The sequence below is a fragment of the Arachis stenosperma genome, chromosome 7 (assembly GCF_014773155.1).
Source record: "Arachis stenosperma cultivar V10309 chromosome 7, arast.V10309.gnm1.PFL2, whole genome shotgun sequence".
NCBI lineage: Eukaryota > Viridiplantae > Streptophyta > Magnoliopsida > Fabales > Fabaceae > Arachis > Arachis stenosperma.
Window position 1 is genome coordinate 26,151,161 of NC_080383.1, and position 12,506 is coordinate 26,163,666.

General features: G+C 32.4%; 1 protein-coding gene across 1 annotated transcript; it reads right to left on the bottom strand.

Moving 5' to 3' along the window:
- Window positions 1–466: 466 nt before the first annotated feature.
- On the bottom strand, window positions 467–2,959 carry LOC130940604 (exocyst complex component EXO70B1-like). The gene has a single exon (XM_057868798.1). The coding sequence runs from the start codon at window positions 2,692–2,694 to the stop codon at window positions 817–819; it is 1,878 nt and encodes a 625-aa protein (XP_057724781.1). The 5' UTR covers window positions 2,695–2,959; the 3' UTR covers window positions 467–816.
- Window positions 2,960–12,506: the final 9,547 nt, after the last annotated feature.

Below are 12,506 nucleotides of genomic sequence, written 5' to 3' on the forward strand. Positions count from 1 at the left end.
CACTATGATTCAGCCATTGGAAATGTTCCAGGAGGCCTTGAAACAATCAATGCGGGTAATGAATTGTCTTGGTGCAATGGTGAGAGTCATGCCCATGATTGAGAAAGCTTTCAAAGAATATCTTACACAACTTGTCCTTCATTTCCTGCCACGATAGCTTGAATAATAGAGCTGTTGGAGAAACACTTGGAAGCCAAGTACAAAATTTACACCGGAACTTTTTTGGATTATGTGGCAATGATCAATAACACTGTATATAAGACTAAAGACACTCAGACATTTTCCCTCTGCTCGATTTATGGAATTCGGCCGAGTCAAACAATATAGTTTCGCTGAAATTTGGGGTGGTTACAAAAGCACACAGAAAAACTCCGGCAAAACCTTGAAGACTATCAAAGAATCTCATGGAATTAAGTGCGTAGTTTTCGAATATTGAACGTAGGTTTGGTTGAGTTTTCGACGAGTAAAATAAAAAAACGTTTACTTGAAATGTCTAATGAACCGAAGATTTATGCACACTCGTACCTTGGAATTGAATCAAGCATCCAAAGAGAAAATAAGTTTACAAAACAAAAGAAGAGATGCACTAATTCTAACTAGAAAACATTAAAATTACACAAGGACATATCTCCTCTCTCAGCTACCGACTCATCCGCTTGTCTCCAAGAAAAAGGCGGTTGAGTCGATCTTGAATGTCAAGCATTCCATACTGGATATAGTCATAAGCAGCCTTACCGAGAACATCCTGGAGCCTTCCAACAAAGCTTCCATATGCTGGCAACAAAGTGTTTTCTAGGGATACTATTATCTCTTTCCTTATATATACCTGGCAAACCATTTAGACTGAGTGCAGCATATCTCCTCAAATTGAACGTTGAACAACTTTAGCTTCTCTTTCATGGACTCAGCTGCTACATTATTTTCCAGTGATTCATTGTTATCCAGCTTCAATAAGCCCAGCAACTCATTCCATGAACTTCTTTTATAATCTTCAAGGTTTTGCGGAATTTTCGCTGTGCACTTTTTCATCCAATCTTCATCCCAAATGTTAGCGGCACTGTAGTTATCGCTCCTAAATCGGGCTATGGAAGGATGATGTAGTACCCTTTGTGTGATGAACGTGACATTATTCAACATGGCAACATGTCCCAAAGCAGGATCAGTGTAGGTTTTGCATTTGGCTTCTAAGTGGTTATCCAGCAACTCCATTATCCGAGCTATCTGGGAAGAAAGTGAAGGATAAGATCCCCCTCTATTAACGTCCATCGGATACTCTATGAAAGCCTTCCTAATTATATTCCAATTTCTCAATGCTACACTAAGACCATGCATGATGTTGGAGGTAAGCACATCAACGTCACCTACAGCATCCACACTAGCTGAATCACAGCGAATCAGATTCTCCAGGTCTTTGAAAACATTCCTAATCTGCTCACCCAATCTTTGTCGAGTCATCATTGCTTCAATTTTTAGTATCGCACTGTGCTGATCAGGGAACACCGATTCCAATCCAGGTATCATGTCACACATGTCCCTAAACATTTCCACTTGGCTTACTAAAGTACTTCTCCAACTGTTTTCAAATGGAGCAGTATTTGCAACAGTATTTGCAAAGTTTAGGAAATAAACGGTGAGTTCTTTGCAAATCAACATGAAAGTCAGATCTTCAAGGGAGGAGAATCCAAAGAAAACACGATTGCAAAGTCTCCTTTCGGCAGGAAACAATTTGTGGATTGCAATACGAAAACCTTCTCTCCAACTTGAAATCCTTTTCGATGTGTCCTTGTCTTTGTTGTTTAAGTCTTCCAACTCTAACTTGGAAAGGCACTGGTGCAAGAACTCTCTGCGACAACTGCTGTATAACTGGCACCACTCCTTCTCAAACCCATTGGCAGCCGCAATTTTAACAGCTCCATTAAGGCGATTGATAATTTTCAATGGAATCACGTCATTAAACAAGTTGTGGTCATGCTGAATGGAATCTACCAAAGGCTGGGCGTAAAGCAAGCCAAAAATTTTCTCGTTCTGTTTCTTAAGTGCTTTTAAAGAAACCAACAGATGCGGCTTTATAAGAGCAAAATCAGCATTGGCTTTTTGTGATTGTGAATCCCCATCAGGGGTTGCTTGATCTTGAATATTGGCCTCTGGTTGTGTGCAAACAAGGGCACTAGCGCTGCTAGCATTGGATTCTCGTGGTTGTAGTGAACCTACCTGAATGATCACTTGAGGCTGATCTTGGAGTTCAATATATGCATTTTCTTCAGGTTGTAGATCATCTAACCAAGAAAGGAGAACGATTAGGAAATAACTGAAACCTGCTCCAGCTATACCCAACACCCATTTTATCTTCATGAGTTGTACTATCAGAGCTCCCAAGAAGAAATATAGCATGTCCACTTCAAATCCGCAGCGAGTGCGTCTTGACAAACTGAATGACATCACAGCAAACGCAGCACAAGAAACCAGACCATATGCATCCGGCTTCCCCTTGGCAGCTTTATCAAAGAAAAAGGAATAGAATGAAGTGATGCTCAGTACAAAGAATGCCATGTGAGCTTTTATCCTAAGATTACTTGAGTGTTCCCATGCCTTTGCAAATAACACAGTAACACAGATGATGAAGCTCAGAACGCTATAGAGAAACGTTTTGAGCAAGTTCCACTCGCCAAATAAAGAGTTGAAGGCAGAACTCATAGCATAAAATAAGAGGCCAATCACAGCTGAAGCAAAACCCACAAATCTCCATACCTTTGGCTGCTTCAGCCACCGCTGAACTGGAAGACCAAGGACGCCATCTTGAGTTGTGATTAGTGCCTAAGAATTACTAGTTTCACATACTAGTACTGTTACACAGTTAGGCTTTTTTTGTAGCCCAGGATCAGAATTTCTCTTCCTTTTCTCATTGGAAATTTCGCAGAAGACTAATGCCTATTATTTGTTTACCAAGTATAATTTTAATTTCATTCGTTGGAGCAATTACGTAACGGGGTTCAAGAGTCTATTTACCCACCTGAATTTTGTCATTTGCTTCTTGTCATAATGATATTATTTATATGCATGTTGGAAGTTTCGTATCACTTCCCTTGTTAATGTTCTACGTATAAAAAATACATTGATTGATTAAGACTTAAAAAAGTATTAAGTATGTATCAGCTAACGATTATGCTTTAGTTGACTTAGGTTTGTAAACTTTCTTTAGATACTTTTTTCTTTTGAATTTTGTTGATTACTTTAGTTGTAGTAGTTGGTAAATTATGGCTAAGTTTCACCAATGTGATCTTTTTTGTATCCATCAAGAAAGACTTTATTACCTCTTCAAATAGCATCCATCAGCTGTTGCACACCAAATCAACAAGAAAATCACATTACGGTATATAACGTAACAGCAAGTCATGTGCTCGAGAACTGTAGTCTTATACAGGGACGCTGGGATTCTCTTATTAGAAATTTAGTGTTAGTTGTAATTTACTCACTGAATTTTCACATCATGTACATTTTAGATTTTAGCTTCTGAACTTTTAAATTTGCAAATTTACTTCCTGAACCCTTCCAAATTGACCATGTTGACAACTTTTTCATCAATTGATAACCAAGTTATGGGTGTAAACATTGTATATCTAGAAAATATTTATATGGTAATTTGCACATAACCCTAAGTTTAAGGTGGTATATGTTGAGTAATAAGTGCCATGGAGATAGAGGAAAAAAATTAGTCTCGCGTCTAAAAAAATGGAAAGTAAGGATATATTAAATGAGAGATTTATAAATCTAATATCTTAAAATTTTGAATTAGATTTAGATATGGCATTTTTTTTATTTTGTATGTTTTTATTACTTGGTTGAAAATATGCACTTCATATGTAGAATTGGTTTGATAAAATTTTTATATTTTATAAAGAGTCTATTAAAATTAGCTTTTAAAATATAATTTTATAAAAGTTATAATACCTACTTTTGATAAATCAAATTAAAGCTTTAATTTAGTAAAATTTTTCATAGAGGTGAGTATTTTGTTTTATGTTTGATAAATAAAAAATAGAGAAATTTTCTACATACAAGCGTTTTTTTATACAAGTCTTTATAAGTGCACATTCTTCTTCTTCTTGCGCATGTTCTTCTTCCTCTTCCTCTTTCTCTTCTTCTTCTTCCGCTTCCTCTTCCTCTTCTTCTTCTTCTTCTTTTCTTTCGTTTCTTGCCTTCTTTATTTCTCCTTCTTCAACCATTATTTCACTGCTCCTTCTTCTTCTTCTTGCTGCACGTTCTTCTTCCTCTTCCTCTTCTTCTTCTTCTTTTCTTTCGTTTCTTGCCTTCTCTTTCTCCTTCTTCAACCGTTACTGCACGTTTTCACTGCACCTTCTTCTTCTTCTTGCTCTTCTTCTTCTTCTTTTCTTTCGTTTCTTGCCTTCTCTTTCTCCTTCTTCAACCGTTACTGCACGTTTTCACTGCACATTCTTCTTCTTCTTGCTGCACGTTCTTCTTCCTCCTCCTCCTCCTCTTCTTCTTCTTCTTCTTTTCTTTCATTTCTTGCCTTCTCTTTCTTCTTCTTCATTTACGTGCTTTTCTCTCTGTTTTCTTTCTTCATTATTCTCGATTTCCATTATTTTTTGACATCAAGCTCTGAAATCATTTTTGAAAAAGAAGCAGCAGAAGATGAGGAGGAGAAAGAGAAAGAGTTTTGAATTATGCATAAGGTGTACTTCAACGAATTTTGGGTGTATTTCTTAAATTCTTTGGGTGTAATTTTTGTAATCCTTTTGGTGTATTTCTGTAATTCTTTGGGTGTATTTCTATAATCGTTTGGGTGAATTCCTGTAATTGTTTGGGTGAATTCCTGTAACCGTTTGGGTGTATTTCTGTAATCCTTTGGATGTATTTCTGTAATCGTTTGGATGTATTTCTGAAGTTCCATTATCTTCAAATTTGGCAAGAAACTCGTTTTCATGGAGGAAGAAGAAGAAGAGTCGTTTATAATGCATGGTGAGTAGCGCGCTTTGGAAACATAAAGTGGTTGAATAACGTGCGTTTATTTACTCTTAAATGTGGGAGTGTAATACGTGTTTTTTGTTGGGCTTGTACCAGCTTGTAAGACTTGTAAGTCAAAAAGACTTGTATGTGTAGCAGGCCTCTAAAAAATATTATGTATTTTTATTTGTAGCTTCTAAAAGTTAGAGATATTTTTTAAAACATTTTAAGGAAGTATTTTTTACAAATATGTCTTATATTTATCAAAATTAAAAAATATAATATAACATGATATATTAATAAAATATAATAACCTTGTTCTGAGAGTTACCTGAAACCGAATGATGATTGGGCTTATTTGTGAGGCCCAAGCGTTCAAGGAAGGTGATCTCCTACTTATTCTTATTCTACGCTAGGGAGTCGTCGTCCGAGTTATTAAATAATAGATGAAAGATTAATTTGTAAATAACATTAAATAAGAACTATTTAACAATTATTAAAAAACTAAAGAGTAAAGTATCGTTTTTGTCCCCAATGTTTGGGGTAAATTTTATGGTTGTCCCTGACATTTAAATTGTCCTATTTAAATACTTAACGTTTTAAAATTGGCTCAATATTGTCCTGCCGTTAGGGATCTGTTAACAAAATTAACGACGAGACAAAATTGAGATGATTTTGAAACGTTAGGGATTTAAATAAGACGAAAATATTGGAGACAAAAACGATACATAGAAATGAATTTTAATTTTATTTTTTAATAATATCAATTTTTTACAATACATAGTGATTCAATTATTTTTTAATCACATCTAAATAAATTATATTTAATCACATTATTTTTATTTTAAATAAATTTTTATTTTTATAATTTTATTTTTAAAGCTTTTTACTCGTCAACTTGCTGGAAAAGAAAAAAAAATGATACATGATGAGTTTAGTACTATTCAATCATTTTTCTTTTTGGAACATCCTTAGTCTCACGGAGAAGCAAGAAGCAAGACATAGTTGCTTGTCGAACAATGAGTCAAGCTATTAAGGAAGGGCAGTGGCTACTTTATTTACTTAGAGACCTCGGAATTCCTCATTCGGAGCCTTTCAATCTGTTTTGTGAAAATCAATCAGCTCTATATATTGCAGCCAATCCCCTTTTTCATGAGAAAACTAAACACATAAAAGTAGACGCCATTGCTCAAGAAAAGGCACAAAAGGGAGTGGTGAAGCTTCTACCCATTACTGCACTACAACAAACTGCAGATTGCTTTACAAAAGTATTGGCTCCTGGACCTTTTGATGCAGCACAGAGAAAGTTGAGGCTACTTGATTTATATGCTTCTCAATCAAAGGATGCATAAGGATCAAAATTGGTTCATCAGTAGTTCACAACTTGAGGGAGGATATTGAGCAATTTATGTAAAGATGCTAGTTGTGAATCTTCTCTAGTTTCTTGGTTTCTAACTTGAGGGAGGATATTGAGTAGTTTGAGTATTGATAGCAGTTGTGAAACTATATTAGTTGTATTTAACTTAAGTTAGCTAAGAGTTAGGTATGACTAACTAAGGTTAAATATTTACATAGTCTGTTAGAACCATAGCTAATTAATAGTTAGAGTAGATGCTATATATATGGTAACTAGTGTGCTATAGTTTAGAATGTTTACACTTTTCTATAATTTTAAGGCCAATTCTTGGTGTATAGATTATATGGAGACATCTATACATGTAGATTTTTTGTTAGATGAGTCTCGAAATGACATCTGTTTTTTGAAGGGACAAAAATTGTCCTTGATACAGACAATGTAGCGTGATTCATGGAAAAATAATCAGGTTCTTTGTATAAAATTGAGATTGTTAATGAATATTGTTAAAATTAATTAGCAGGCTTTTTTGTTTGACAGACTCACGTTATTTTATGGGAGCATCTAGTGTACAGATGTAATTGTGAAGATTTTTGTCTTTTATGGTTATTTATTGATTTTGAAAGCGTATCACTAAAAGTGTTACTTAAAGAGAAATTGTTACCTTTAATCGTTAACTTGGCTCTGATACCAATTTTTAGTTGTAATTTCTTTTTCAAAATTTCCATTAACTCTTCATATTTTGCTTCGAATAAGTTTATAATTTGTATAGATTTGGTTGGTAGTACTTTATAGTTTACAATTTTATAATCAAAAGTATTGACCATTTCTACTATTACTAATTCTGATTTCATTTTTATAGTTTTTCATTTTTGTTTTAGTTTATAATATTCTTTTTTGCATGGATTATTGTATATAAAATCTTTTATCTGTTTGTCTTTTTCTTTAATATAATTTTTCAAATCCTCAAAAACTTTTTTTATTTCTACACTTTCTGTTGTTTCTAAATATCTTTTTAATTTTTTAACTTCATTCTCCATTTTTTCTTTCAACAGCTTTAATTCTTTTAAGTCATAATATGGTTTTCCAGGCATTTATAAATTTTTTAAGTTTAGCTCCAACTTGTTTATATTTGTTCTTATTTCTATCCTTTTTATTATAAGGTCATTAATTTCGAACTGAAGATTATTTAATTCCCTTTTATACTCCTTTATTTTACTTTTTAATTTTTTCGCCCTTTTTTCTTTTTATTTTGTTTTATGGTCTTTCAATCTTTGTATACTTCATTATTTATCTTAGAATTTCTGCAAATTCTATCATCGATTCATCACTATTTTCTAGAGATTCTATTAATTTTTCTAACTCTTCAACTTCTCCTTTCAATTTGTCATAGATTATTTTTAGAGTTTTAAATGCTCTTTGATTTATTTTAGAAAACTGTAAATAATTCAACCGATTTTCTCTTTCAAAGAGCTCTTGTTTCTTGTCTTGATAGGTTACATATATTTTTCTTTATTTATTGTCATAACTTAGTGTTTAGGGTTTCATTTAATTTTTCGACCTTTTTTATTAATTCTTTTATTTCAGAATTTTCTTCTTTAATCTTTAACTTAGATAAACTTAACGGGCTATTAATTTTGGATTCTCTTATTTGAAAATTCGATGAAACTAATTTTCCTGATGGTTCTTTTAGTAAAAGAACTGGATTTTCAATAGCTTTATATTTTGGTATTTCTGTCTTTACAATTTTCTGAAATAATTCATCGACATAAATTCTTTCTCTGTTTTTAAATATTATACTATGATGGCTATTTGTTAAAGCATAATTTATTGCATATGTAATTGAAAAGGGTTCATCGTCTTGTTCCATTAGATTCTTTCTGTGAAATTTATAAGCCAAATTTATAGATCTTCCAAGATTTTCAGTTGATAAAGGTATAGCATATCCAAGATGGGCATTGAATTTAACATTTACGTTTGCCAAGTTTCCATGAACAATTCCAATTATTTGATCTATTGGGTCATCAGTAATTCTTTTGTCACAGATTACTAAGCTTATTGGTGAATTAATTCCTTTCATATATGTAGATTTGATTAAGACTTGTATAGTACTAATATGAATCCATCCAATTTTAGATCTTTTTTGTTGATCCTTAATTTTCTCAATCTGTTTACTCAATTCTTCATCATTTATCAAAGCTATTTCAAGTTCTCCATTGGCGGATTTTATCTTTATAGGGGCTTCAAGTTGAATTTTTCCATAGTATATTATATTTTTTCTATTAAAAACTTCTTTTAAAAGATTTTGTTTATTAAAATTTTCATTTGATTTGAGATTTAATTCTGTTTTTAGAACAGGCTGTTTTTCATTATCTAATAAGGCAGATAATCTATAATAATCAGATTCTTCCGTTAATTCTAAACTTTCTAAATAATTCATAACTATGAGATCAGGATAAAGGCGTACCTTTCTGGAGAAAAACTTCCTTTATTTAGAATATTTACATAAGATGTTTTTATCTCCAGAGGGGAGATTGTAAATACTAACTCCAGAAGGGAGTTTAGAATTGATTTTTCCTAAGGGAATTCTTCTTCAGACTATAGAATCGCCTCGGCAGCTTTCTCCTTGCTCTCCTAGCATATGAGTACCCTTAGCCTCCTGCTTTCTATTGTTTGATCCTTTTGCAATTGTCTAAGCAACCTATTTATAATAGTTGGGTTTGATGGACAATTCCCATCCTTACCCTTCTTATGACGTCATTGCTTATTACGTCATTGTTTGCTATCTTGCACCAGCTACATTATTGGTGCTCTATGACTTAAGTGCTTACGTCACTATGCAATAATGTTGAGAGATGCTTCAGATGTGCTGTCCTCCTCTTTCATCATGTGACCTTCAGATGCATTGTCTTCTTCCTTTATCATGTGGGTTGATTCCGTTTCATTATTGCTTTCTTCAGATAACTCTGAGACACATAGCTGGCACTTGTGGTCTTCTCTGTCTTTTATCAAATAGCAGAGATTCCTTTTTATCCCTTCGGGGAGCTTTTCTAAGAGTCCAGATAAGTTGTAGAATGCTGATTCAAATTCCACTAAGAGTCTCATCTCTCTTTCTTCAATTTCATTCCTTTTACTGGACACAAGCAGAGTATTTCTACTTTTATAATTAATCCTTGTGTGAGATTCCTTTGTTATTTTTTGAGTTCTTTCAAAAATCCTTGCTAATGTACTGGCTAGCCTTCCTTCATGATTGTAAATTGTTAAATCTTGTATCTGATCAATTGGTTAAAAATTTCCTGGGAAGACGGACATGAATATTACTTGGTGTGCTGGAACCAAGCATTCTTCTTCTTCATTAAAAATAGGTTGACTGTTTGTAAATTTTAGGGATATATCCCTTGGATTTACGTTGTCAATCATATTTTTAAATCTCTTTACTGCATCAACGAATTCTGCAGGAAACTCACTAATAATTTTCAAATCATTAAAAATTAAAATTGTATCAATTAATCCATACTGAAAAAACTGATAGGTGTCAGATGGGGAAGCATCTGGAAATATAACCAGCTTTGTTAGCTGTTCTTTGGCAATAAGATAATATCCCAAGATTGCCCTTTTTTCTTCAGTCCAATTCAGGACTATGTTAAGGGTTTCTTTGAGATTTGATCTACAGACCCTTTTCTTTTCCTTGATTTCAGCCCTTGTAGGAATGTTTCTTATTATCCCTGTTCTCTGGGTTTGAATTGGAGCTTTATCTGCTCTTTTTAGGGTTTGCTCTGGATGAAGAGTTTCATATTCCCTGAAGGATTCTTTTGCCTCTTCCAGTGTTAAAAACTCTCCTTTATGAATTATCCTTGATTGATGTGTAAATGGTGCTGCTTTTTCCCAGGCATCATATACTCCTTTCATGGGGCCATTATAAATTACATAATATTTTTTATCTTGGGTGGATTTTTTGATAATTTCAGCAATTGTTTTATTTTCTGGAATTTTTTCTTCACCTGATTTGTCCACCACGCTTAGCTGGCTGAACTCTGATGGTTTTGGTTGTTGTGTTGATTTCATTGCTTCAATGGCCTTCTTGAGGGATTGGATCTGTGTCTTTATTTGCTGACAATGCTTGCATTTTTCGAGTTCTTGTTCGTATTTTTGAATTTCTTGATCTAATGCGTTGTAGACGAACTCCATTCTCTTGTTAATGTATCTGCAATAACATTTTTGTCACGCTTAATATATTCAATTTTTATTGGATATTGTAACAAAAATAATTGCCATCTTACCAATCGTCCATGATTATAATCAACTTTTAAGTTATATCGTATGAAACCTGTTAGGTAACTTGAATCTGTCCTTAATGTAAATTCTCTGGGTAGTAAATCAATTTTCCATTTCTTAAGAGATTTAATTGCTGCTAGAGTTTTCTTTTCATGAGTGGTATATCTCTGTTCTGTTGGAGTAAAAGTCCCTGAAATATACCTGCAAAGTGATTCCTTTGGGAGATATTTAGAATCTAGTGATTCTTTTTTCTTGTTCCAAACTTTTTATAGCTTTCTTAGCTTTTAGACATCCTGACCAGGTTATGTCTGAAGCATCTGTTTCTACTATTAAGTAGTCATTTTCTTCTGGAATATAAAGTTCTGGAAGTTTTTCACATAATTCTTTAATTCTTTGAATTTGTATACTATCTTTTTCATCCCATTTTCATTCTTTTTTAGTACTTATTTTTGGAAATAAGCTTTTAGTGTATTTTGTTATATTCTTTAAAAATCCTTGATCCAAAATATAATTTATACACCCTAAAAATCTTTGTAATTGTTTTCTATCTTCTATTCTGTTAGGAAATAAATTTACCTTTTCTAGAACATTTGGTTGAAGTTTTAGCTTTCCTTGAGTGGATAGAATTAATCCAAGAAACTCTATTTCTTGTTTTGCTATTCTTGCTTTCTTTTTGCTAAGAACTAATCCTTTCTGTTTACATCTTTCTAAAACTATTAATAATTTTTGAAGATGATCTTCTTTATCCTGTTTTGTAAAAATTAGTATATCATCAATGTATACTAAAACAAATTCATTTAACTCTTTTTGATTTTCTTCCATAAATCTTTGATAAATACCTGGGGCTTGCTTTAATCCGAATGGTAATACATTCCATTCATAAAGCAACACACTTGTTGATTCTTTTGTTGGGCAAGTAAAAGCAGTTAATTTCTTTGTTTCTTCGTCTAAACGAAGTTGCCAATATCCTGATTTTGCATCAAGAGATGAAAATCAAGTTGTTCCTTTGATTTTTTCTAAAATAGAATCTTTTCTTGGAAGTTTATGAGCATCACCAATAGTTGCTTCATTCATTTTCTTATAGTTTATTACCATTCTTCGTTTTCCCCTTTTAATTTCATTATTGTTTTCAACGTAAAAAGCTAGAGCCGCATGAGGACTTTTACTTAATCTTATAATTTCTTTTTCCAAAAGATCTTTACATTCTAATGAGAACTCTTCTCTATCTCTTGCGGAATAAGGAATTTTATTTGGAACATTTATCTCTTTTGTGGGATCTTTTAATTTAATGCTTACTAATTCGTTATTTGTATTTTTAATATCTAAAGGATTTTCAGCACAAATTTCATCCAAGAGTTCTTCTATCTTTATTTCAAGATTATTTTTTGGAATATTTATCTGAAAGTATAGATTTAAATAACATGTTTCTAATATAGAAAATATTTTAAATTTTAAGATCTTATCTATGTAGTAGTTGGTATTTTTATACGTTTTGATTTTTGATTTATTGAAGAATCGTGTGGAGCTTTTAAAACTATATATGTTAATTCTTGAATGAATGGATGATATAGCTTTAAAAAGTTATTTTCTATGATAAAATCCATTCCAGAATCTAACATATATATAGATGGAACAATGAACCTATAATTTTGAATAAAAATTTCAACCATCTCTGCTTTTTGGTCAATTTTATGTATTGATTTGTCAGCTATTCTAACTCTTAATGGTTTCTTTAATTTTTTCCAATCAAGTTTTATATTTGAACTAGCAAAGCATTGTGTTGCCCCAGAATCTATGAAAGCATTTATAAACTTTTCTGTTATTTTTATAGTAATAAATGTAGCATTATTACTCAGTCTCTGAGTCTGTTTCCGAGACATATTAAAAAATATAGTCTAAGTTATCATCAGATTCT

What these genes read in the sequence shown, in the direction of transcription:
- LOC130940604 (XM_057868798.1), bottom strand. Translation starts at nt 2,694, where the DNA reads ATGAGTTCTGCCTTCAACTCTTTATTTGGCGAGTGGAACTTGCTCAAA.